At 37.9% G+C, this 22,566-nt stretch overlaps 1 protein-coding gene across 1 annotated transcript in view; it reads left to right on the top strand.

Moving 5' to 3' along the window:
- AUTS2 (activator of transcription and developmental regulator AUTS2) overlaps positions 1-22,566 on the top strand; it is a 1,126,353-nt gene that overhangs the window by 503,511 nt on the left and 600,276 nt on the right. The window contains exon 4 of the mRNA XM_032604458.1: positions 8,711-8,746. Coding sequence (XP_032460349.1) covers positions 8,711-8,746 — 36 coding nt within the window. The remainder of the gene's footprint in view (positions 1-8,710; positions 8,747-22,566) is intronic.

The raw sequence follows: 22,566 nt of genomic DNA, 5'->3' as shown, positions 1-22,566 counted from the left end.
AACCACCCGACTATGGCATGAAAACTCTCTTCAGACAGCAAGCTGGGGCAACTGTAAAATTTATTTCATTTGCTTTCTGTCTCTCTAAGATCACAGCACTGCCTATTGCCCAACTTCTAAAAAACCTTTTTTTCCCACACATTTTGTCTAGTTTTTTAGTTGCTTAAGGTGTTAGACTGAATTTGATCTCTGTTAGTCCAGGTTGCCCACTCTGGATTTTCAGCGGAGATAAAACTCTCTTTAAGTCTTCCACTCACTTTAGTGATATTTTTAGGAGCTGTGGCAGTTAAGACTTACTCTCAAGTGCAGCTAATCAAGATTACTGTATTATTCCAGCTTTTTTTTTTTTTTTTTTTAAACTGAACAGACAAAAAGAGTAAGAATGAAGAATTCCAGTGTGGCTGGAGAATTTGACTCATGGGTGAAGCTTAAAACCAAATGTGCTTGATTTTTCTAAATTACATATCCCCAAACTACATTGCCAGGAGGGAATAATAGTTTACGAGGACTCTCACATTGATCAAGGAGACATAGTAACTTGTTTAGATTAGTCACTAAGGAAAAAGTTAAGGGAAATAATTGAATATATAAATATTCATAGTGAGTTATTCAAGGGGGAAAATATTGCTTCTGACTTATACAGAATTTTGTAAGTGAGGAAGTTTTCAAAACTCAAGGCCTAAACTTAGTAAATAAAAGCCTCAAATTTTGAAGTGATCATAGGCATTCATTACAAACACACCAAGTTTTAACAGCTATTTTGCTATTTATTATCCATGTGACCTTGAGCAAAAAACTTGATCTTTCCAAGCCTTGGTTTCTTTACCTGTGAAACGGGGGTCGTTTCATCTACCTTGTTAGATTTCTTTTAAAAGATTACCTGGTACTGTGTGTGTTTGAATCACATAACAGTTCTTGGCATACCCAGTGTGCTCATAAGTATTTATTCCTTTTCTTTCTGCATCAGATTTACACCTACCTTAGGAGCCTTCTCTACCCTTTCTGATTTGAATTCCCTTGCAGTGGTCAATTCGACAAGACCTGCTTATCTCAATCATGACAAACACCATTCTCCCTCCCAAATAAAATCCTCATTATTCTATGTCTCCTTACCTATTTTTCTCAAACTTGAACTCCCTCTCTTATTTCCTTGTCTCCGTATTGGATCCCAGAGCTAGTGTCTTCAAAATCGAGCCCTTTTCCTTCCTCTGTCTTACTTACCCTGTTTACTTCGTCACTCTGCTTTATTTACTGACTTTATTTCTGAAGAGGCATTTGGCTATGATTATCCTCTCCTTGACGTGACTGATGCTTCAGATGCCCTCATCATTTCTTACACAGATGATTCCCGTGGCCTCTCAGTGATGTAATCTGACGCATCTCTGTTTCCTTTGCCCTGTACTCGACAAAGCTTCCACAGTTGTTTTTCTAAGAGGCAGAGCTCACTATTAAACTTTCTTCTTTAAGATCCTTTGCAGGCACACTCCTGAGGTTATAAGCAGAGCCCTCCACTAGGACATATGAAGCTACCTCTTCATCCTCCCTCTCTGCCTCTATTTCCCAATGGTTTCTACCTTATACTTGTTCCTTCTGGACTGCTCTTTTTTTTTTTTTTCTTAAATAATATAAACTTTCAAATTTTCCTATTTTTGTTTCTTTTGTCTCCTTTTTTTTTTTTTTTATCTTTTCCTTCTGCAGTTCCTATGTCACTTCCTCTAGCAAACTCTTGCTACCACCCTGTGGAAGTAAACCTTTTTAATACTTTATTCAGATAACTACCTGGATATGACTCTAGTGTCTGTCTGAAAGAATTTTGGGCCAGGATTTTAATTATGAAAAGGCAGACACATATTTCATACTTTTAAAACTTTCAAGATGTTGAAGGAATTAAAGCATTTCAGAAATTAGGTGAAAAGGGATTGAATTCTAGTAAGTATTGTGCTACACAGTTCTCTAATATTATTGTTCTGTAGCTCTTTAGTCCATTTAATATCACAGTTGAGGCGTTTCTTCTGCTGCTTCTTGAGACACCCCTTCTACCTCGAATCTCCCACGTTTGAGGGGTTTTATTGATTTATCTATGCCACTGTGCCGTTATCCATCCATCTATGCAGGCATCTTTCCTAGCCTCCTTTTTCCCACCTAACACCCAAACATTTATTGTTAGGTTTACTAGTTACTGTTAAGGAAGAAGTAGACAAAGGACACACCATCAATGAACTTCCCTTTATTTAAGAAGAAGATCTAATCCAGACCTGTGACAGACTCTTGATATTCTGTTTCTCCTTTCTTTTCTTTTTCTGTTTTTGCCATATTTTCATTTTCCCTACCAGTCTGTTTATGCCTTTTGCCTTTCCTGTATCATGTTTTTATGTGTTTTCTTGGACAGTCAGTGTTTTGATTGTCCAGAAATATTTATCAAATACCTTTTAAGTGTCAGGTATAGCTCTGGGCACTTGAGATTGAATGGTGAACAAGATGAAGCCTCTGCCCTCGTGAAGCTTCTACTCTATTGAGGCAGGCAAATAGAAAACCTGTGAGCAAATGATAACATTGTTTTTGATGTGTAATACATTTTGTGAAGTAAACTAAACAGTAGTGGGGGGTGGCAGGGTGTGTGCTGCCACTTTAACTGGAGTGATTGGATTAGTCCTTTCTTTCTTTCTTTTTTTTTTAAATATTTATTTATATAGTTGCACCGAGTCTTAGTTGTGGCTCACAGGCTCTTTAGTTGCGGCACGTGAACTCTTAGTTGCGGCACGCGTGTGGGATCTAGTTCCCTGACCGGGGATTGAATCTGGGCCCTCTGCATTGGGAACGCAGACTCTTATCCACTGTGTCACCAGGGAAGTCCCTGGATTAGTCCTTTCTGTTTTGGTGATTTTTGAACTGAAGTCTGAATGACGAAAGGAAGAACATCTAGGCAACAGGAGTGACAAGGTCATGGCCCTGAATCAGGACATATTTAAGGGGAAGAAAAAAGGCCAGTGTGGCTAGAGCAGAGTGAATGAACACAGGGGCTGGTCACATAATATCTTCTAGCTCATGGTAAGGAGGCTAAGTACTGTATTAGTTTCCTGGGTGGCTGTAATGCATGACCACAAGCCGGGGAGCTTAAAACAACAGAAATCTATTATCTCGTAGTTCGTAAGGCTAGAAGTCCAACATTAAGGTGTCAGCAGGGCCATCATTTCTCTGAAGTCTCCAGAGAGGAGTCTTTCCTATCTTCTCCCAGCCATAGATGGCTTCTCACAATCATTGGTGTTCTTGGCTTATAATGACATCACTTCGATGTGTGCTTCTCTTCATGTGGGCATCAACTCTATTTGTAGCTCTTTATGTCTTCTCCTCTTCTTATAAGGAGAGCGGTCATTGGATTTAGGGCCCACCTTAATCCAGTATGACCTCAACTTAATTACATCTGCAAAGTCCCTATTTCCAAACAAGGTCATTATATCAGTCAGGGTTCTCAAGAGAAACAGAGCCAAAAGGATGTATAGACATATACAGTTATGGAGGCTGACAAGTCTCAAAATGTGTAGTCAGCAAGCTGGACTCCTAGGAGAGCTGATGGTTAGATCCAGTCTGAGTCCAAAAGTCTGAAAAAACCCTAAAGACGGGAAGGATTGACACCCAGGAAAACTCAAAAGTTTCAGTTTGAGTCTAAAAGCAGGAAAAAACTGTTGTCCCAGGTTGAAGGCTGAGACAGACAGAGGAATTCCCTCTTATTCTGAGTATGGTCATCCCTTTTGTCCTATTAAACTGACTGGATGAGGCCCACCCTAGGGAGGGCTTTACTCAGCCTGTTGATTTAAATGTTAAACTCATCCAAAAACACCCTCATGGTAACACCCAGAATAATGTTTGAGCAACTATCTGGGTACCCAGTGGCCCAGTCAAGCTGACGCATAAAATTAACCCTCACAATCACATTTTGAGGTTCCAAGCAGGCCCTATAATTTTAGGGGAACACTATTTAACCCACTATATATATAGGTTAGTATTTAAAAAGCCTCTCAAAGATGTTAGAAGGAATTGTTGTTAACAATTTTTCCTTTACAATGTTTACTTTTCCTTTTCTATGAAGAAATGCAGGTAAACATGAACACAGGGGTGAAATTAGGGAAAGGAGTTGGAAGGCTGTTGAATATGGATGAGAGCTGGTAACAGTTGGAGATGGGCTATAACAGAGGGTTGAAAATTGAATTTGGAAGTGACCATTTCCATACCTGATGCTTTTTTCAAGTTGTGCCCCCATTTTTACTTCCACTAGTAGTTCACTTCTCCATTTAAATATAGTTTGCATCTTTGTAAGTTATTAGTAATCTTACCTCCAAGGCACATTTCTTAGGATTAAGATTTTCGGTTCTTTAAATTGTCATTGCTTTCTAAACCACTACAGAAACTAATTGAGCTCGTCTTGTGACCTTTGTAAGAAACATAGTTGGCCAAGTGATTCTTAGCATGATCCTTCTGCTTTTTACTCCCAAGAGAGAAAAGCATAACATAGAAGTGGGTAGGCAGGGATGTCAGACACAAACGATGATTTGGAAGAATTTTAAATTATTCTATTTAAATTAGCCCTGGGGTCAGAGCATGCATTTTCCTCTTGGGGTGGAATGCACATCTCTCCCATACTTAGGGAGCCTTAATAGTAGCCATGGCCTCTTTGTGTAGATCTCTGATGAATGGAGTACATCTGTTTTGGATGGATAATCGATTTGTGAAATCCCTTGTTGTAGGTAAGCTGTTAAAACAGAAATGTTAACTTCATGAGTTTAATGAGTAGCTTCAATGATGACTTAATGACAGAGATGGATAGAGAGTCAGGTGGGGGGCAGTGAGAAGAGTAGAATGAGCATTTAATGAATATCCACTTGCAGACTTGAATGATAGCAGCAACATTCTCCTTCCTGGAAAATGTCTTTCAACTGTGCATCCCATTACTATTCCTGCAGCCCGTGTAGCTTGGAGGTTGAGGCAGTGTGTTTGTAAGAAAGCTCTCCTTTGCCATGTAATAGACTGAGGTGGGTAATTTGCAGAGATTGCTGGAGCAGTGGTCAAATCTGAAAAAAACCAAAACAAAACAAACCCAGAAAGAAAAGACCATGTTAAACAGGAGCTAGCTTATAATGAGCCCGGAAATCACATATCACATAGCCAGCTAGCTGGAATTTCTTCATGTTCTTGTCTTCTCATGCAGACTGCTAAATACATTCTCATACTCTATTTTCTCAGTCTCTCTATACCTCTCATTTCTACCTAATGCACTGAAAATATGAATGAATTGGCAACTCTACCACTTGAAGAAATAAGAATGAAGCCTTTTTCATTATTCAGCAGACATAGTTGCCTAAACATGTGGGCATATGGTATTATTTCAAATGCTTTCGAATCCAAGGATGCTTTTATTTATTGCATTTTTTTAAAACTCTCCTTTTAGTTTTTCAACCCTCATTTTGACTCATAGCCTTTTTTAGATTCTATGGCCACGTTTGCTATATAGTTTGGACAGAGTATGCCTTCTCTCTCCAAGCAAGAAAAATGGAAGACCCTTCCTCTCATTATAAATTGGGGAAACACAGAAAGTTAAAATCAGCTTGATTCCATGAAATGGTTCAGTGGTCAGGGCATCACCACCTGTCTGCTTTCCTAAGCCTTTACCTCTTGGTGTCTGTCTCTTCTTCTGTAACGTGAGAAAACAGTAACAATCCCTAGATGCACATCTGTAAGCAAATAGCTAACATAATACATTTCTAACAATAAAAAAGCTGTTTTAAAATATTTAATTCTTGTAGCATAATCTGTTGTTGCCCGTGGTTTAAGGTGTTCATGGATTTTGTGACTCGGAAAAACGTTAAAGCTATCAAATATTGCCAGCTATATTTAGATACAGACTTAGATTAGGTATATATGACCTAGGCTCTTCTGGGCCTTTTGGATAGCAAGGCCTCAGGGATGTGATATGTGTCCTGAGCTATCAGTGAAACCCTGACTCCTGCCTGTTGCTGGTCTCAGAACTTCTGTTATACCTTTGTGTATGAGGGTAGAGGTCCTGCTGGTGACCAGGAATAGCGTCCCACTAAATACAGGGCCATAGCAGATTCTTGGGCTTATAGAACTGGACAAGGAGAAATCTCTTTATTTCAGACATATTTCTGTTCAAATTCTCCAGTGATGATTAAAGGGAGTTGGCAACTGGCCAAGAAAAATGTGATGGGGAAGAGAGTTAGAGGGAAGGAAATGTCAATGCCGTGGACATTTGGCAAAGTAGATTAGAAGGGTTTTTCCACGAAGTTTTCTGCCAGGTCCAGAAATTGTAACTTAATGCCACAGATCTTTTTCTATTTTAAAAAAAAAAAGGTGAGTCCAGTGGGTTGGCAAATGTGGGTAGCCTTTGACTCTAAGGTTCTTTATGCTTTCTAGCAAATGCTGAAACTCCAGCAGACCTTTAATGTACACGAGGATCTAGTGTCTGTGTTCCTTCATGTGTGTGTCTGTGTTCGTGCGTGTGTGTGTGGGGGGGTGTTATAAGGCAGGGTGCTTAAATGCTTTGTTGCATTATGTTAATTCCTCGGCAGTGCAATCAAATTCATGTCGTAATTAAAGCTGTCAGTTGGAAGGCAAGCCAATCGCCACGAAAACACAGCATAACAAATGAAGTGAAATGATTCTGCGTGTAGCTATACAATGCTTCGCCAGGCATGAAATTAAATAAGTAATTTGATGTTGACATCAGAAATTGAAATGATACCCACTGTTCCCTCATTCAGTCAGACCTGCATAAACAATAGCCAGAACAAATATGCACAACAAAGCCGTCCTCTCCACCCAGCTCCCTGAGTAATGCACAATATATATGCAAAATGAGCAGAACAGAGCTTCCGGAGACCAGAAGGATGTCGTTTTCTTTGGTATACGATAAGATGATACGTATGTGGGGGTGGGGAGGTGGATTTGAAGAGGCCCTTCTGCTCCTTGGATAAAATGCATTTGCAGAAAGGGGGAAAAATACCAAAATTAACAAATCCCATGCTCTCCCTCTGAGAAATTCACCCTAAAGTGAATTTACCTCCCTGGGGCATGACTCCAGGCTAGTGGAGATCTAACTTGGCTTTTGCCTTCCTCTGTTCCACGGAGGGGTGTAGGTGCCGAAAACAGGTGATGCTGTCACGTGGCTAATCACTGCTGAGAAGCTGTCTCCATGACTACTGTGCATATCCCTACATACTGTTTACGGGATCAAGAATGAAACAGGATTTTTGAAAATCAAGTCCAGTGTACAGGATCACACATCAGCGTTCTTTATTCCCCTGAGCCTGTCTGGAGCACTGAGGGGAAGAAAGTTTTGCTTTGGGAGCTGCATTTAGGAGCTTACTGTCCTTGTTTGATGCGGATGCTGTTTGTACTTACAGCATTCTTATTTCCTTCTCAAAGCCAGTGTAAAATTAAGAATCACATCTACCGTATTTTTGGAGGTATTAAATTCACCTGAGCCCCACTCCCATACAATCCATTCATTCATTCATTTATTTATACATTAATTCAACAAATACTTATTAACTGCATCCTGTGTGCAAGGCATTGAGCTAAGCTCTGGGGAAGCCATGATGAGTCAAGCAGATGGTCCCTGCTACCTGTGGTTTGCAGAGTAGGGACAGGACATTTCGGTGGAACAGTTAGAGGTTACCTAAGTAACTATTGCATCACCATGGAAGTCCGGTCCCTCCATGGAAGGTGTAACAGCCGACCGAAGCTAGGCAGGGAGAGGCCCTGCTGGTGCAAGGATGCTTAGCTGAGACCTGAGGGCTGCCTCAGTGCTCGTGTTCTTTTTGTTTCAAACTTATTTGGGGCCTCTCTTGTTCATAAAGAGGACACTAAAAATTAAAGAATTTGTAATGAGAGGTTTTAGGAAAAAATAAACATACAGAAACAGACAAGTATAAAGCACAAACCAAGTTCTTTTTGGGTGGTCTCTTTCCCCTAAGAAGTGAAACCGCATGTACCTTTCAGCATCACTGTTCTTTAATTCCCTGTGTGTGAGAACTATGGAACCCTAAATTGATAATTTTTGTTACTAAAACCTTTAGAAAAATGGTGCTTTTCACTACTTCCCTTTACCCACACATTCTTTGCATTTTAGTCTACTAATTATGTTTACAAAATGTCTCATTTTTGAAAAGAACTCTGTGTGTACTAACTGGTGCCTTGAGGGGATAAACTGGCAAGTAGATCACACACTGGAAAAGTCATCCAAACCCACTGGGCTTTTTATTTTCAAGTCAGTCTGGGCTTTTTCCTCTTGCCTGCCCCTTTGCGGCCACAAAACTGAGTAGCTTGAGACCAGGGCATTGAATGTCAGTAAGTCAGGGAGGGAGGCTGATGCGTGTCTGTTTAGTCTCAGTGCAGGGCGAAATGCCATCATTAATTCATTACCCAGCTGCCTGTCAAATAAATTGGCAATTACATCCACCGCAGAATCTTGGAATTCAGTAAATAGCACGTTAGCATCTCTGAGTTGCTGAGAGATGTAAAGGGGAAAATTAAGCAACACGGTGTTTGTATCAGTAGCAGATGACAAGGGGCCGCGTATACAGGCAATGTGGTGTAGTGATGAAAAGCCTGCGAAGGACTGGTAATGAGCTGTGTGGATTGGAATGTGTTAAAAACCATTGCTGATTTTCCACTTTGTCTTTATGCTTTCTTGCAGAGTTCAGCTCCTTCCAGCTTGGGAACAGGCTACTTCGTAAGTTTATCTCAACTTCCACATGTGTGCCTCGTATTGGCATTGATTTACTTGTATAATGTATGCTCATTAGGATGTGAAAAAAATCCAAGAAATTCCCTCTCAGTCCTAAAGAGCAGACTGATGTCCATCCTTTTACTAAGAGTTGTTTCACTTTTAAAATACATAACCTGCTGGGCTCCAGGGATCACAAGTCAGTCTGTGATGTGGGCCTGGTTCCCAGCACCCAGAACATCTGCTCCTTACCTGGCAGTGTACGGGGGATACAGGGAAACGTGATTGCCTCGTGCCACCTTTCCTACAAAATGGTGTTTTTAGTGAGAAGTGTCGTGTGGTGGACAGAATTCAATTTATGCATTGAGGTGTATATTCATTTTAAGATCTCTTGAAGAACTTCCCCACATATACAATGAATTGCCACTTTTTAATTTTGATGAGAGGTGGTGTTTTAATGGATGTTTTCCCTCACAGTCTGAGTAGGTGGCCTTCAGATTATTTTTTCTTCACTCATTAAACTCCTCATTTTATCAAATATAGATGTATTATTTCAAGACCTTATTTCTGTCCTTTGAGAAGGGTGTGGATGGTGACATACCTCAGGGCTTATCACAATATTTCTCATTTATAAAGAAATTGTCACTTCATTTCTTTTATCTGTAGCTAAATTACCCTTCTTGGATTCAATAATACTTTTCAAGATATAAATAAAAGAGAATTACAAATAGACATTATTTATACAACAGGATAACATGCCAGTGTAGACATTTGTTGTGGTATTTAAAGGAATTTAAGGAATTTAAAGGAATATGATTTATGTTCCAAATGACGAACACTGATACTCTAATATCTGCTCAGCATTTTCTGAGAAAATAATGAAATCATGAAAATAAAGTGGAAAATAATTGCTGATTCAGTTTCATTGCCTTTAAATTTCTTCCCTCTAAAATGCTAATTACTCTGGTTTTCTTCTGCCCGTTTGTCTCCATACATTTATGTTAAATTCATGAAAACAAGCATCATTTCATTGAATAATAAGTCTTTTCCAAGCTTGGAAGAAGTGGCATTTTCTAAATGTTGATTTTTTTTTTTTTTTTGTCTTAATCTATGATACGAGGAGAAAAAGGGTAAAGTTTCTTTTGGTACCTGCTTAATACAGTCAGCACACATCATTGCTCCTTATTATGGTTGAATATTCACGCTTACAGAAACAAGCAGGGTGCTGAAACAGGATCCTGCTTCAGCGGTTGAAATAACAGAAGTATTCCCATCTGCCGTCTCTTCACACCAGGCTGGATGTGGGTTGAGATGTTGGAAGTAAAATCTGGAGACTGCCAATGTTTATTCTCTATCCAAAAGCTAAATTCCCCCTCTTTGCTTTCTTCAGCAGAAGAAGGCCAATGCCACTGACTCAGCCTTTGATCACTTCTAGACTGAACATTCTAATATATATATTTTTAACTGTCCGTATGAGCACTCTGAAAGAAGAAAGTCACCTCTAGAAGCACTGAGAATTTTATTATGCTTTTGGTCACTTATTTTTCTCTCTAATTCTAGGAGTGTTTATTTTAATTCTCTAATGATAGGTTCCTGTGGATAAAGAGTCTTTGCAATTATGAATCTCAAATAAATTTTACACTTACACAATTTTGGATGAGTATAAAAGCTTTTTTCTTATTTTGGAAAAATTATTCTTAATATTACTTTGCTTATATATAAAAAAATCTGTAGTATTATTAGCTTACATGAAGAAGATACATACCAGATGTATGTTCAGCTCTCAACTATGACAAAAATGCTCTACTTAGAATGTGTTTCCAATAGTGAGATTATTATGTTATCAAAGTGCAAAATCCACTGATATTATTGCCAAGTCCTCATCAAAAAGTGTCTTCTCTTTCAATTTTCGTATCAACAATATCACATGTAATACTTAATTTCAGGTACTAACTTCAGCATTGGTGAGTTTCACACTTATAAGTGGAAAATAGTATATTCACAACTTGTAGTAGTTTCAGGCCAACATATTCTTTGCAGTGTGTTTTATGATCTATGATGTCATAACAACCTTTACTTAAGTCTGCAATGAAGGTTCAGCATCAGGTAAGTGGAATGGTGATGTTTCGACTTTAATCCTCTTCAGCATCTCTTTGAAGTGGGGACGGAGGCAAATCACCTGCAGAGTCAAAGAGCTATTAATGCAGTTGAACCATAATGTGAATTCTGGTATAAGAAAACTGAAGGTACTCACCTCTTGAGTTTAACAGCCTGGAACTGTTTTCTTAAATACTCTCCCTTGCCCCATCGTTACTCTAACTTCAGAATCTTCCTTCATTTAGACTGTATGCTCCTGTAGAGCTTTTAGTGAACTAAGGTAAAATGCTGATCATTGTGTGTGCTAATAAAATAGACGCCCACCTACCTATATGCACGGACATGTGTATGTGTACACACACACTTGTGTGTGTACCTTATCCACAGCCAGTATATTTTACTTTCTTTCCATTCTTTTCATTTATCAGTTGTGGTAAGTTAAAGGGTTTTAAGAAGAAACCTTTGTTTTTGATTTAGTTGTATTTGTTTATATCTCCTTGGTTTTGTGTTCCAAAGATGTCTGCTTAGGTCTGTCACTTTTCCAATCCATTTATAAGCTGAAGATTTGAGAAATGAGAACAGCAGCTAAAATCAGTATTTACATAAGCATATTGCAAAGAATTCTTAAAGTAGACAAAATAGAGAAGGATTGGAACAAACTTTTCACATTTTTGGGAGCTTTGAATAATGTGGGTGTTATATACACAGAGAGACACACATATATATTCATTACATACTCATGCCCAGCTCATATTCTAAATATAAATGGAAGTATAGACTAGTTGGAATCTATTTGCTTTTTTATTTTTTTGGCGAGAGTACCAAAACTTGCTGAAATGTGTAGGATTTTCTTTTTTTTTTTTTTAAACATTGATGCAGTGAACACATTTTCTTTACTTTCTTCTTTTACATGTATTTGAAGTTTTATTATACATAGTATACAATTAAGAATTTAGAGACTGAATGATATGAAGACTACTGTGTGCCCTTGGGTGAATTATTTGATGTCTCTGAGTCTGTTTCCTCATCTTTATCTACCTAAGAGAGTTGTGATTATTAAATAAGATATTTAATGCATGCAAAACAGCTCTCATTAATAGGAAATAATATGTATTCTCTTCCGTTATTCCCACTGTAGTGTGTGATGGAATAAACTTGGCCTCATTAAGTGGTTGTGCAATGCTGTGGTGGTAGAGGATTACCACTAGAAATTCATGATAAAAAGTAAATGTTGTAATTTATAACTGTAGGATAGGAGTATTTTATTCTCATTACATTCTTCTCGTAGCTTTCTCTGGAGCCTAGGATTTTGTGTTTGGTCAGCTGTATATCAGTTTACTCCGTATAGAAACATAAAACAAATATGGAATTCCTTCTCTGTGATCCTCTATGATCGTGATGAGGTTGGAATGAAATATTCTGTAGGCTGTCCACATATTATGATTGTTTAATTTGTCTATTAAAGTTATTTGTTGATTTTCTCCCTTAGACTTGAGGCATTTAAAGACTGCTGATAGCTCTTGGGGTTGGGCTGGGAGGTTAAGAAAGACCTGTTCAACATATTCAAGTTTATGAGGTTGTGTCACGTGCTTGCTGCTGTCTGTCACTAAAAAGTGGATGCCCTAGCCTTCCCGAATGAGGTAACTGAAGGCAGTAGAGTGAGAAGATCAGTAAAAACATCTCATAGTTGCCAGAGGTCTGGTGTGTCATCACAGGAAAGATCCGGAGTCCCTCTTTACAAGCACTTGACTCCATAAGCTGGTAGTTGGGAGCTACCATTGGTGCAGCGGTAAGTTACTTGTCAGGCTGAACTTGATCCCTGGTGTTGTTTTATTTAGGTGACAGGTCCTGCCTGCTTCTCTGGATAATTTTCAGCCTTCTTCCAGGTTTGAATTTAAGTGTCTTAGGCCCACAGTCTCAAAGAGCTTGGATCCTGCTTTTGTACACTCCAGTGATACAGAGCTTTTTCTTAATGGTTCTCAACTAATATTTTTCATCCTCCTCATTTGACTCACATCTAGTAATATACACTCTTTATCAAGGAAACCAACCCACTTCTACCTGGTGATTTAAAAAAACTACCACATTATATAATAAAGGGGAATTGTGTAGTGGTACACATCTTAAAATGGGATTTGTGTTATTACTGTTTTCCTGTGCTGTAGAATTACTTAAGAAACAATGTTGATAGTGCTGGTAACAGGCAGTAGGTGCAAAATATTGACCTTGTGACTTTCCATTCAAAGTTATAAGGTCATAAAGGGATTAAATTCTTTGTCCTAAGCTTTTGACTATATAAACCCTTAAAATATTTTTTTTTCTGTAAGTTTATAACTCTCAAAACTGATTGGTGGTATTTTGTATAACCATAGTTGCTTCTTTTTAAAATCTCAGAGTGGACTTTATTGTTAGGTAAGAGTCAAATGAGTTTCTTTAAAAAGATCAAACTTTCAAAAAAATGTAATTGTTTATCTAATAGACTGAGCTTTTCTTTAAACAGACACTTTCGACATTTTGTCTTTCAGTAGGTATTAAGCACCTTCTCTGGCAGGCACTGTTCTAGGTGATGGGTTATAGAAGTAAAAAACTATGGCCCCCTTCTCAGGGAATTTAGTCTTCCCTAAACCCAGATCCTTTTCTTTGTGATGCTTTTAAACATTTTGACACATTGTACTTAAATGAGAGGTTTGGGGCTGTACAGAGACCTAACATTCTTAGACTTTATAATGTTTCCATGGGTTTTAACTTAAAAGTGCAAATATATCAACCTGGCCTTGACTGCAACCCCACCCAAAGTCATCTTACTTCCCACCTGCCAGTACTTGCTAGTGATGCTGTGAGAGGATTTTGTAACTCAAGTATTTATTCGTAACCTTTGAGTGCTTATATTTAAGGTAAATAACACTGAGCATTTTAAAAGATGTCACTCAAATAAGACTCCAGCATTTATATTTATTAGTAATTAACTCTGAGTAAATGAATTATTGGCCATTACTTATTTACTGACAAGTTTCCATTTTAATGGAAATTTTTAAAATCTGAATTTCATCAGGCATCTCCAGTTATTATAGGGGACTTTTAGACCCATTGGTAAAAACTGAGTTGGAAAACAGCTCACAGATGGAGAATTCAATTGATTTTAATTGTCAGGTATGTGTTAACTATCTGTTCTTAGTTCTCAAGATAAATAAGGTATAAGCTTGGCCCTCAAGTCTAGGTTATGTAGTTGAATTTGATACAGAGCAAATTGATCAGTCCTATGAGAAATGTAAGTAGAACACTTGGGGGTATATGTTAGGGTGAGTTAATTGTAGAAGGCATAAATTGTGCAGAACTTGTTGGAGACTTATATTTTCAACAGATAAAGAAAAGGTGGAACAAAGTTTGAGGCAGAGGGAGCAATAGGGAGAAAAGCACAGGGAAGGGAGTTGGGCGGGTAGGAAGGAGATGGTTTATAGGGAGACCTGAACTTAGCTTAGCGAACTGTTAAAAATGACTCATCAAACCAAGGATTGATGATTGTGATGCTTCTTTTACTTGGAATAGGAATCCCAGGAAAGAAGAGATTCTATTTCAGAAACATGAGTTTGGAAGTTAGCGTACATAGTTAAAAATTTAATTATCTTCAATGATCGTTTAAAGACGTGGCCAAAATAACAAGAGAACAAAACATTGCCACCCAAATTTAAATTTATATTGAAACAATAATATCCTGTAAGAACTTCAGTATGTCCTGAAGATTCAGTCATATGCCTATCACAAAATGTCTTTGAGATGTGGTTGTTGATGTAATTTCCCTAAGTGGCCCCTAACAGTTACCCAGTGAATCACCTACGCACGTTTGAAACAGCCTCAGAGGTTCCCTGTATCCAAAGTGAGCACAACGTCACTAAAATGGTTAATTACGTAATATTTAATATAAGAATTTTACTGAATATTATTTTGATTATAATAATAGAACAAAACCCTTGTAACCTATCAGTCACCTTAAAATCTAGGACATGGCTAATGATTTTGAAGCTGTCTGTGTACTATGCAGAGGCATTTGGGCAAATGAAATCAGTTGTTCTTTCTAATGGTAGTTGCCACAGTTTTGAACTGTAACATTTAAAATACTTCCCTGAACTATATTTACCTCCTAGAAAGTAACAAAACTAGACCCTACACTTAAGTAGGTGTTTCCTTAAGATTAGGAACCACAGAATACATATTTACACTGGAGGGTTGATTTATATCTGGACTAAGTATCTGCATTCCGACAGATTCTTCCGTGTAAGGCGCCAATCAACTCTAATTTCAAGGGACTTAGACTAAAAATATAATTTTATTTTCCGTTTCCAGTTCTTACCTTTCTAAAGTGTTTTTGATTGGCTGTTAACACTTTGATTTTGGGAATAGGATCTGTGAGCCATGAGAAACATACCCTGATTAAGTGAACATAACAAGTTAAATTTGGGTGAGCAGGCGTTTACTCGTTTGTAGAATCTGTACAGTGGGATTACTCTTCTAGCTCACCCTGTGGAAACTGTCTTCTGTCTCCACACCATTGTTAGCTTCCTCATGAAGTACAAGGGGATTGAGAAATTTGGTGAATAAAATAAACAGATGTGAAAGAATCAATTGGTGTCTCCAGCTGCCACCAATCCCCCAACACTCTCATTTTCTCAACATTTCTGTGAGGGGATAGGCTAAGTATTTTTAAACATTTTCTATCTATAGGAATCTTTGTTGTTGGCTGTTGCAAACTCTAATTAGGGAGGTAAGATGAAAACCCAGGGGCTCCTCATGGATATGGGATCTAGCCCTCTGCCTGGTCTCCCTGTCTTCTCCCCCCTCCTCTTTTGCCCCTCAGATTTGGAGAAAGTAAATCGTTTTCCAAAACAAAAAATGATTTGAGGAAAAAAAAAGTTTTCACCAGCCACTGGACTAGATAATTGCTAAAGGGCCTTTGGTTCTAATAGTCCAAGATCTGTGATTCTGTCTGCCTCACACCTAAATGTCTGCCACATGGGACCAGCCCTTTTGATAGGCTTTGCTACCTTTCTCCACTGTCCTTTGAGCCCCAGGAGTGCAAGGCCATAGTCCCCTTACTGCTTAATGAACACTGCTCTTAGTGTCAACATTGAAGCGTTTCCAGATTTTGATTGCGTGACCAAGTCTGCCTTTCTTTGAAATTAACAATAATGAACAGTGTTTTATATTTGCATTATTCAGTTATGTTAGCACATAGAAATAGGCTATAAACTTATTCTGTCCCATAGCTAGTATATCCCTGCTGTCATAGAGATGATGCAGTAAAGGCTTAAGCAAAGTGCATTGACAGACCCAGAGGGAACATACAGATCACTGTCATGGAATACAGAAATTAACTTTATTTATTCCCCTACACTGGCTTTAAGGGCAGTTGTCTTATCCTTGTTGGAGACTTCCAAATTACAGAAACGTTGAATTAGTTGGTATGAGCTGTATAAACTGAGCCAAGGGCCATGTCAAACCCCAAGGTTTTCTGACTACCCACCCAACCTTTATTTTGATAGATTTATTAGCTGGTCTGGAGTTTTTTGGACTATCAATCAGAATATTTCAGATCAAAGGACTCATTCCTTTGCTTAACTGCTTTAAAAAATATTTTTCCTGAAATTGTAAATTAAATGCCTCCCAGTCCATTGCATAAGAAACTTAGAGCTTGGTGAAATACCAAGAGTATCATTTGAAAAGAGGTTAAAAAACACAACTGGGGCTTGTTAAAAAGGAAAAGTGCTACTTTAACTCCAAGTGTCACATTTTCCTATAGTTAGCTCTAGCAGTAAACAAGAGTTATTGGAGGCTTAGATAGTTTGAGACACTTTACTTTTCTCCCAGTACTTCAGAAGCCAAACATTTAAGATGTGTTTTGCTTGTGTAAAAATGTTTATCCATTTAAAACACAATGTCATTTTAACCAAAGCACCCGGGTGACAAGTGGTTTAGATATAGCGCAGTTAATAAACTGTCAGGTCCTGTACGCATATACTTGAAAGGACCAACACAGTTACCCAAGGATTGGCATTATAAATCACTGTTGGGACTTCCCTGGTGGCGCAGTGGTTAAGAATCCGCCTGCCAATGCAGGGGACATGGGTTCAAGCTCTGGTCCGGGAAGATCCCACATGCCGTGGAGCAACTAAGCCCGTGTGCCACAACTACTGAGCCTGTGCTCTAGAGCCCTCAAGCCACAGCTACTGCGCCCATGCGCCACAACTACTGAAGCCTGCGTGCCTAGAGCCCGTGCTCCGCAACAGAGAAGCCACCGCAATGAGAAGCCCGCGCACCGCAATGAAGAGTAGCCCCCACTCGCCGCAACTAGAGAAAGCCCGTGTGCAGCAACGAAGACCCAACGCAGCCACAAACAAATAAATAAATAAATCACTATTAACAAACCTAATTTGCTTAGCAGGCTAATGAATGATCTCTAGTTTTCTTATAGTAATTAGCTTCACTAACAGTCATGCTAAAGGGACCCACCTTATGCTACACTTAATTTCTTTTCTGAAATTTTTGGTATCTGGTTTGCAGGGTACAAACAAAACAAAACAAACAAGAAAGACTATCAGTCTCTACTGATCACTGCCTGGTAATTAATCTAGATTGTAGCTGTTCTGGAGTGGAAGCATTGCCAAAGGTGATGACTGCCTATTAGGGCTTGTAAACTAATGTACTCACAGATTTGCAATGGGGTGGTGAAGCCAGATAATTGCAGTGTTTCTTGTCTAAATGTGCTGCTGTGTGTAGTGGCCTCTGATTTTAAGGAGCCATTAAAAATGCAGCAAGGCATAACAGCTGTGGTTCCTAGTATACTCCAAATACTTCGTATATTCATCACATCTCATAAAATCTTGCCGAGACCAACAAATGACTATATGTACAGCTGGAGTGCTCCAGAAGGAAACTGGGGAGAATCTGAATGATGTAGGTAACATTACAGAGACAAATAAGAACTCACTCAAGCCCACCGTGTGCCACATTTCTCAAATAACTCCCCGAAGTTCTCCATTTCCATTTTAGTTTCTAAAGAAAACATTCACATTTTCCCTTTTGCAAGAGGATCCTGTCAGTAACCTACCTTTGTGGGAAACAGGCCTGACTTTGCCAAGGTAAATTAGGGCTATATCCTGTGCAGAAAGAATCTTGGTAAGTTAGCATCTCAGTCCTAAACACAAAGGAGGCAAGACATTTGGTTCCCTTAGAATTTATTTAAGACACATTTAAAAAATAACTTTGTAACAGAACTAACTCTGTGCTATGAAAACCTGACTTCTCTGAACAAAAGGAGCATTAATACCAGAACATTCTGAGAAGCAAAGGAAACTAGAAAATTCAGTGTGTTCTTTTAATCAAATATTAAATCGTTAAGCATCGTGCATGACTGAATGGAAGCTTTAAGCCGCATTTGTGCAGAGGCATAATATTTTCAAGTTATTTTCATCTGTTGCTAAATTGTCAGCTTTCAATTTGTTAATTAAAATAGACTATGATTCTGACTTTATGTAGGCTTAGGGCTACAGAACCTCTGCGTAAGAAGGGACTTCAGAAATCACCCTGTGGTATCATACAGTATTTGTCTTTCTTTGACTTACCTCACTCAGCATAATGCCTTCAAGGTATATCCATGTTGTCGTGAATGGCAGAAATTCCTTCTTTCTCATGTCTGAATAATACTCCAATATATATATATATATATATATATATATATAAATATATATATAAATGGATAAAGAAGATGTGAGATCTATCTATCTATCTGTCTATCTCACATCTTCTTTATCCATTTATCCATTGAGAGATACTCGGGTTGTTTCCATATCTTGGCTGCTGTGAATAATGCTGCAGTGAACGTGGGTGTGCTGTTACCCTTTTGAGACATTGATTTCAATTCCTTTGGATATATACCCAGGAGCAGTTTTGCTAGATCATATGGTAGTTCAATTTTTAATTTTTTGAGGAACTCCCATACTGTTTTTTATAATCGCCATACCAGGTTACACTTCTGCTAACAGTGTATAAGGGTTCCCTTTTCTCCACGTCCTTGTCAGTATTTATCTTTTGTCTTTTTGATAAAAACCATCTGAACAGATGTGAAGTGATGTCTCGTTTTGATCTGCATTTCCCTGATGATTTGTAATGTTGAGCATCTTTTCATATTCATTTTTCTTTGGAAAAATCTCTATTCAGGTCCTTTGCCCATTTTTAATTAGCTTAGGTATCACTTACATGTAGAATCTTAAAAAACTGAACCTGTAAAAACTGAGAGTAGAATGGTGGTTACCAGGGGCTGTGGGCGGGGGAATTGGGAAGATGTTAAGGGTAAATACTTCAGATTAGTAGATAAATAAGTTCTATCCTCTGCTTTTTTGTCAAAGATCAGTTGACTATATTTATGTGTGTCTATTTTTGATCTCTCAATTCTATTACATTAACCTATTTGTCTTTTTTTTTTTTGCCAATATCACGGAGTCTTGATTATTATAAATAAGTAGATACTTATTTATAATAAGTCTTGAAGTTGTGTTTTGTCACTCCTTCAACATTGAATTGGCTATTCTGGGCCTTCTGCCTCTTCATATAAACTTTTTTTTTTTAATCAATTTATTTATTTTTGGCTGCATTGGGTCTTTGTTGCTGTGCGTGGTCTTTCTTTAGTTGCGTTGAGCAGCGGCTACTCTTCATTGAGGTTTGCAGGTTTCTAATTGTGGTGGCTTCTCTTGTTGCGGAGCATGGGCTCGAGGCATGCGGGCTTCAGTAGTTGTGGCACGCGGGCTCAGCCGTTGTGGCACATTGGCTCTAGAGCACAGGCTCAGTAGTTGTGGTGCACGGGCTTAGTTGCTCCGCGGCATGTGGGATCTTCCAGGACCAGGGCTCAAACCCGTGTCCCCTGCATTGACAGGTGGATTCTTAACCACTGCGCCACCAGGGAAGCCCCATATAAACTTTAGAATCAGTTTGTTGATATCCAGAAAATGTCCTGCTGGGATTTTGATTGGAATTGTGTTGAATCTATAGATCAGGTTAGGAAGAAATGACATCTTGACAATACTGAGTTTTCCTATTCATGAACATGAAATATCTCTGCATTTATTTAGTACTTGTTTGATATCTTTCATCAGAGTTTTATAGTTTTCATGATATAAATCTTGAGCATATTTTGTTAGATTCATAACTAAATATTTCACTTTGGGGTGCTTATATAAATGATAATGTGTTTTTAATTTCAAATTCCACTTGTTCATTACTGGTATATAGGAGTGGAATTGAATTTTGGGATATTAATCTTGTATCCTGCAACCTTATTCTTTTCACTTATTAGTTCTAGAAGGATTTTTTAATATTTCTTTTAGATTTTCTACATAGATGATTATTTCATTTGTGAACAAAGACAGTTGTATTTCTTCCTTCCCAGTCTGTTTACCTTTTATTTCCTTTTGTTGTCTTATTGTGTATTAGCTAGGACTTCTAATATGATGATGAAAAGGAGTGGTGAGAGGGAACATCTTTGCCTTGTTCCTGATCTTATAGCAAAACTTTGCATTTCTTACCAGTATGTATGATGTTAGCTGTAGGCTTTTTGTAGATATTCTTTATCAAGGTGAGGAAGTTCCCTTTTAGTCTCCCAGTATGCTGAGGGCTTTTTATCATGAATGGGCTACGCCACCAGGGAAGCCCTTAATTCAATATCTTTTTTTTTTTTTTTTTTTTTTTTGCGGTACGCGGGCCTCTCACTGCTGTGGCCTCTCCTGTTGCGGAGCACAGGCTGCGGATGCACAGGCCCAGCAGCCATGGCTCACAGGCCCAGCCGCTCCGCGGCACGTGGGATCCTCCCAGACCGAGGCACAAACCCGTGTCCCCTCCATCAGCAGGCAGACTCTCAACCACTGCGCCACCAGGGAAGCCCCTTAATTCAATATCTTTAATCAGGCCTATTCAGATTATTTATTTCTTCTTGAGTTTTGACAGAAGTGTCTTTCAAGGAATTGGTCCACTTCATCTAGGTTATCATTTGTGGCATGGAATTCTTCATTGTATTCATTTATTATTTTCTTAATGTCCATGGGATCTGTAGTGATGTCCCCACTTTCATTCTGATATTAATATATTGTGTCTTCTCTTTTTTTTTTCCTTAGTTAGCCTGTGTAGAGGCTTATTGATATTATTGACCTTTTCAGAGAACAAGTTTTTGGTTTTATTGATCTTCTGTATTGAGTTTCTGTTTTTAATTTCATTGATTTCTACTCTAATTTTTATAATTTTTTTTCTTCTGCTTACTTGGGATTTAATTTGCTCTAATTTATCTAGTTTTCTTACGTGGAAGCATTGATTACTGATTTTAGAATGATCTTTTCTAATATATGCATTCAGTAGTATAAATTTTCTTTAAGGACTGCTTTCACTGTATTTCACAAATTTGGATGTTATATTTTTATTTTCACTTAAAAATATTTTATTTATCTTCAGATTTCTTCTTTGACCTATATGTTATTTATAAGTGTAGTATTTCCTGGAAAGGTTTTCACTTTTCAAAAGTATCACTTTCAACACCCTCACCCCTGACCAACCTAGAAGCATTTGATTTGTAACAAGCTTCTCAAGAGATTTTTGAGGAGTCATCCCAACACACGTTCATAGAGATTAGTTGTACATATGCATAATGTAATTTGAGAGACCTCAGCAGTTGTAATTACCAGCTGATTTAATTATAAGCACATTTGTTTTAGGAAATTTGTATCTGTATCTTATCTTTTCTTGCTATAATATCACTTGTCCAAGACTCATTTAGATATTTATCTAAATCTTACGTTTAATTTTACTTGATCATTTTTCTGCCACATAGTTACTTTGTCATACTTATGTGAAGACCTTCATTAAGTTTTGTGTAGGATGTGTTTATATTTGGGGAAAGCAGGAAGAAGACTGCATTGGTTCTTGATAGAATTACTTTTATGGGTCCAGGTACTCCTCTATTTGAGAAAATTACCTAGTGAGTTTTATTTATAGTACATTACATTTTTGTGAACAGAATCTGTATTTCGAACTCTATCAGTTTCTACATACATAAGATTTCTTTAGGCAACAGATAGCTTGTTTAATGTTTTTAGTCCTGATTCCAGTCATCAGGCTAATTTTATTACATTTTGACTCCTCTTCCCATCATTCAGCAATAGTCTCGTTCTTGGTTCATTTACTCTTTTGAAGGAATGGAATTATTTATGTATTTTTCCTTTTCTCCTATTTTCTGCTCTCCAACTCCCAGCCACATTTCATCCTATAACATGATAAAAATTGCAAAGTGTGAGCCTGAATAATAAAGGATTGCTTCACTGATTGCTAAACATTTAATGTAGTGCTTTTAAACTCATTCCAGGTCATTGTGCTGTCAGTTAGTTCGATTACAAGCATTTAAGCTGTCACATATAAAGCCTTCTGTTTCTTAGGGTTTCAGTTTCAAATTATGAAAAATGAGTGCTCTGTACTTCTCTCTGGACAGATCACTTTTAATATTTTGGAAGAAACCTATGCCTTTTAGAAAGATCACTCACAGTTTCAGAGCCTGGAATAATCTGATATGCAGTTTTGGACCAGTGATTCAATTTTATTAAAAAATTTAAGAGTGTGCATTTGAACATATGTGTAAGTAGGTGACTATCAAAACCACCTCTTTATTTTCATTTTTGTATATAGTCCACATTTGCAAATCA

This window comes from Phocoena sinus, chromosome 15, assembly GCF_008692025.1.
Source record: "Phocoena sinus isolate mPhoSin1 chromosome 15, mPhoSin1.pri, whole genome shotgun sequence".
In the NCBI taxonomy this organism is placed as follows: Eukaryota; Metazoa; Chordata; class Mammalia; order Artiodactyla; family Phocoenidae; genus Phocoena; species Phocoena sinus.
The sequence above is the reverse complement of the archived record's forward strand: the minus strand, read 5'-3'. Positions and strand labels throughout refer to the sequence as shown.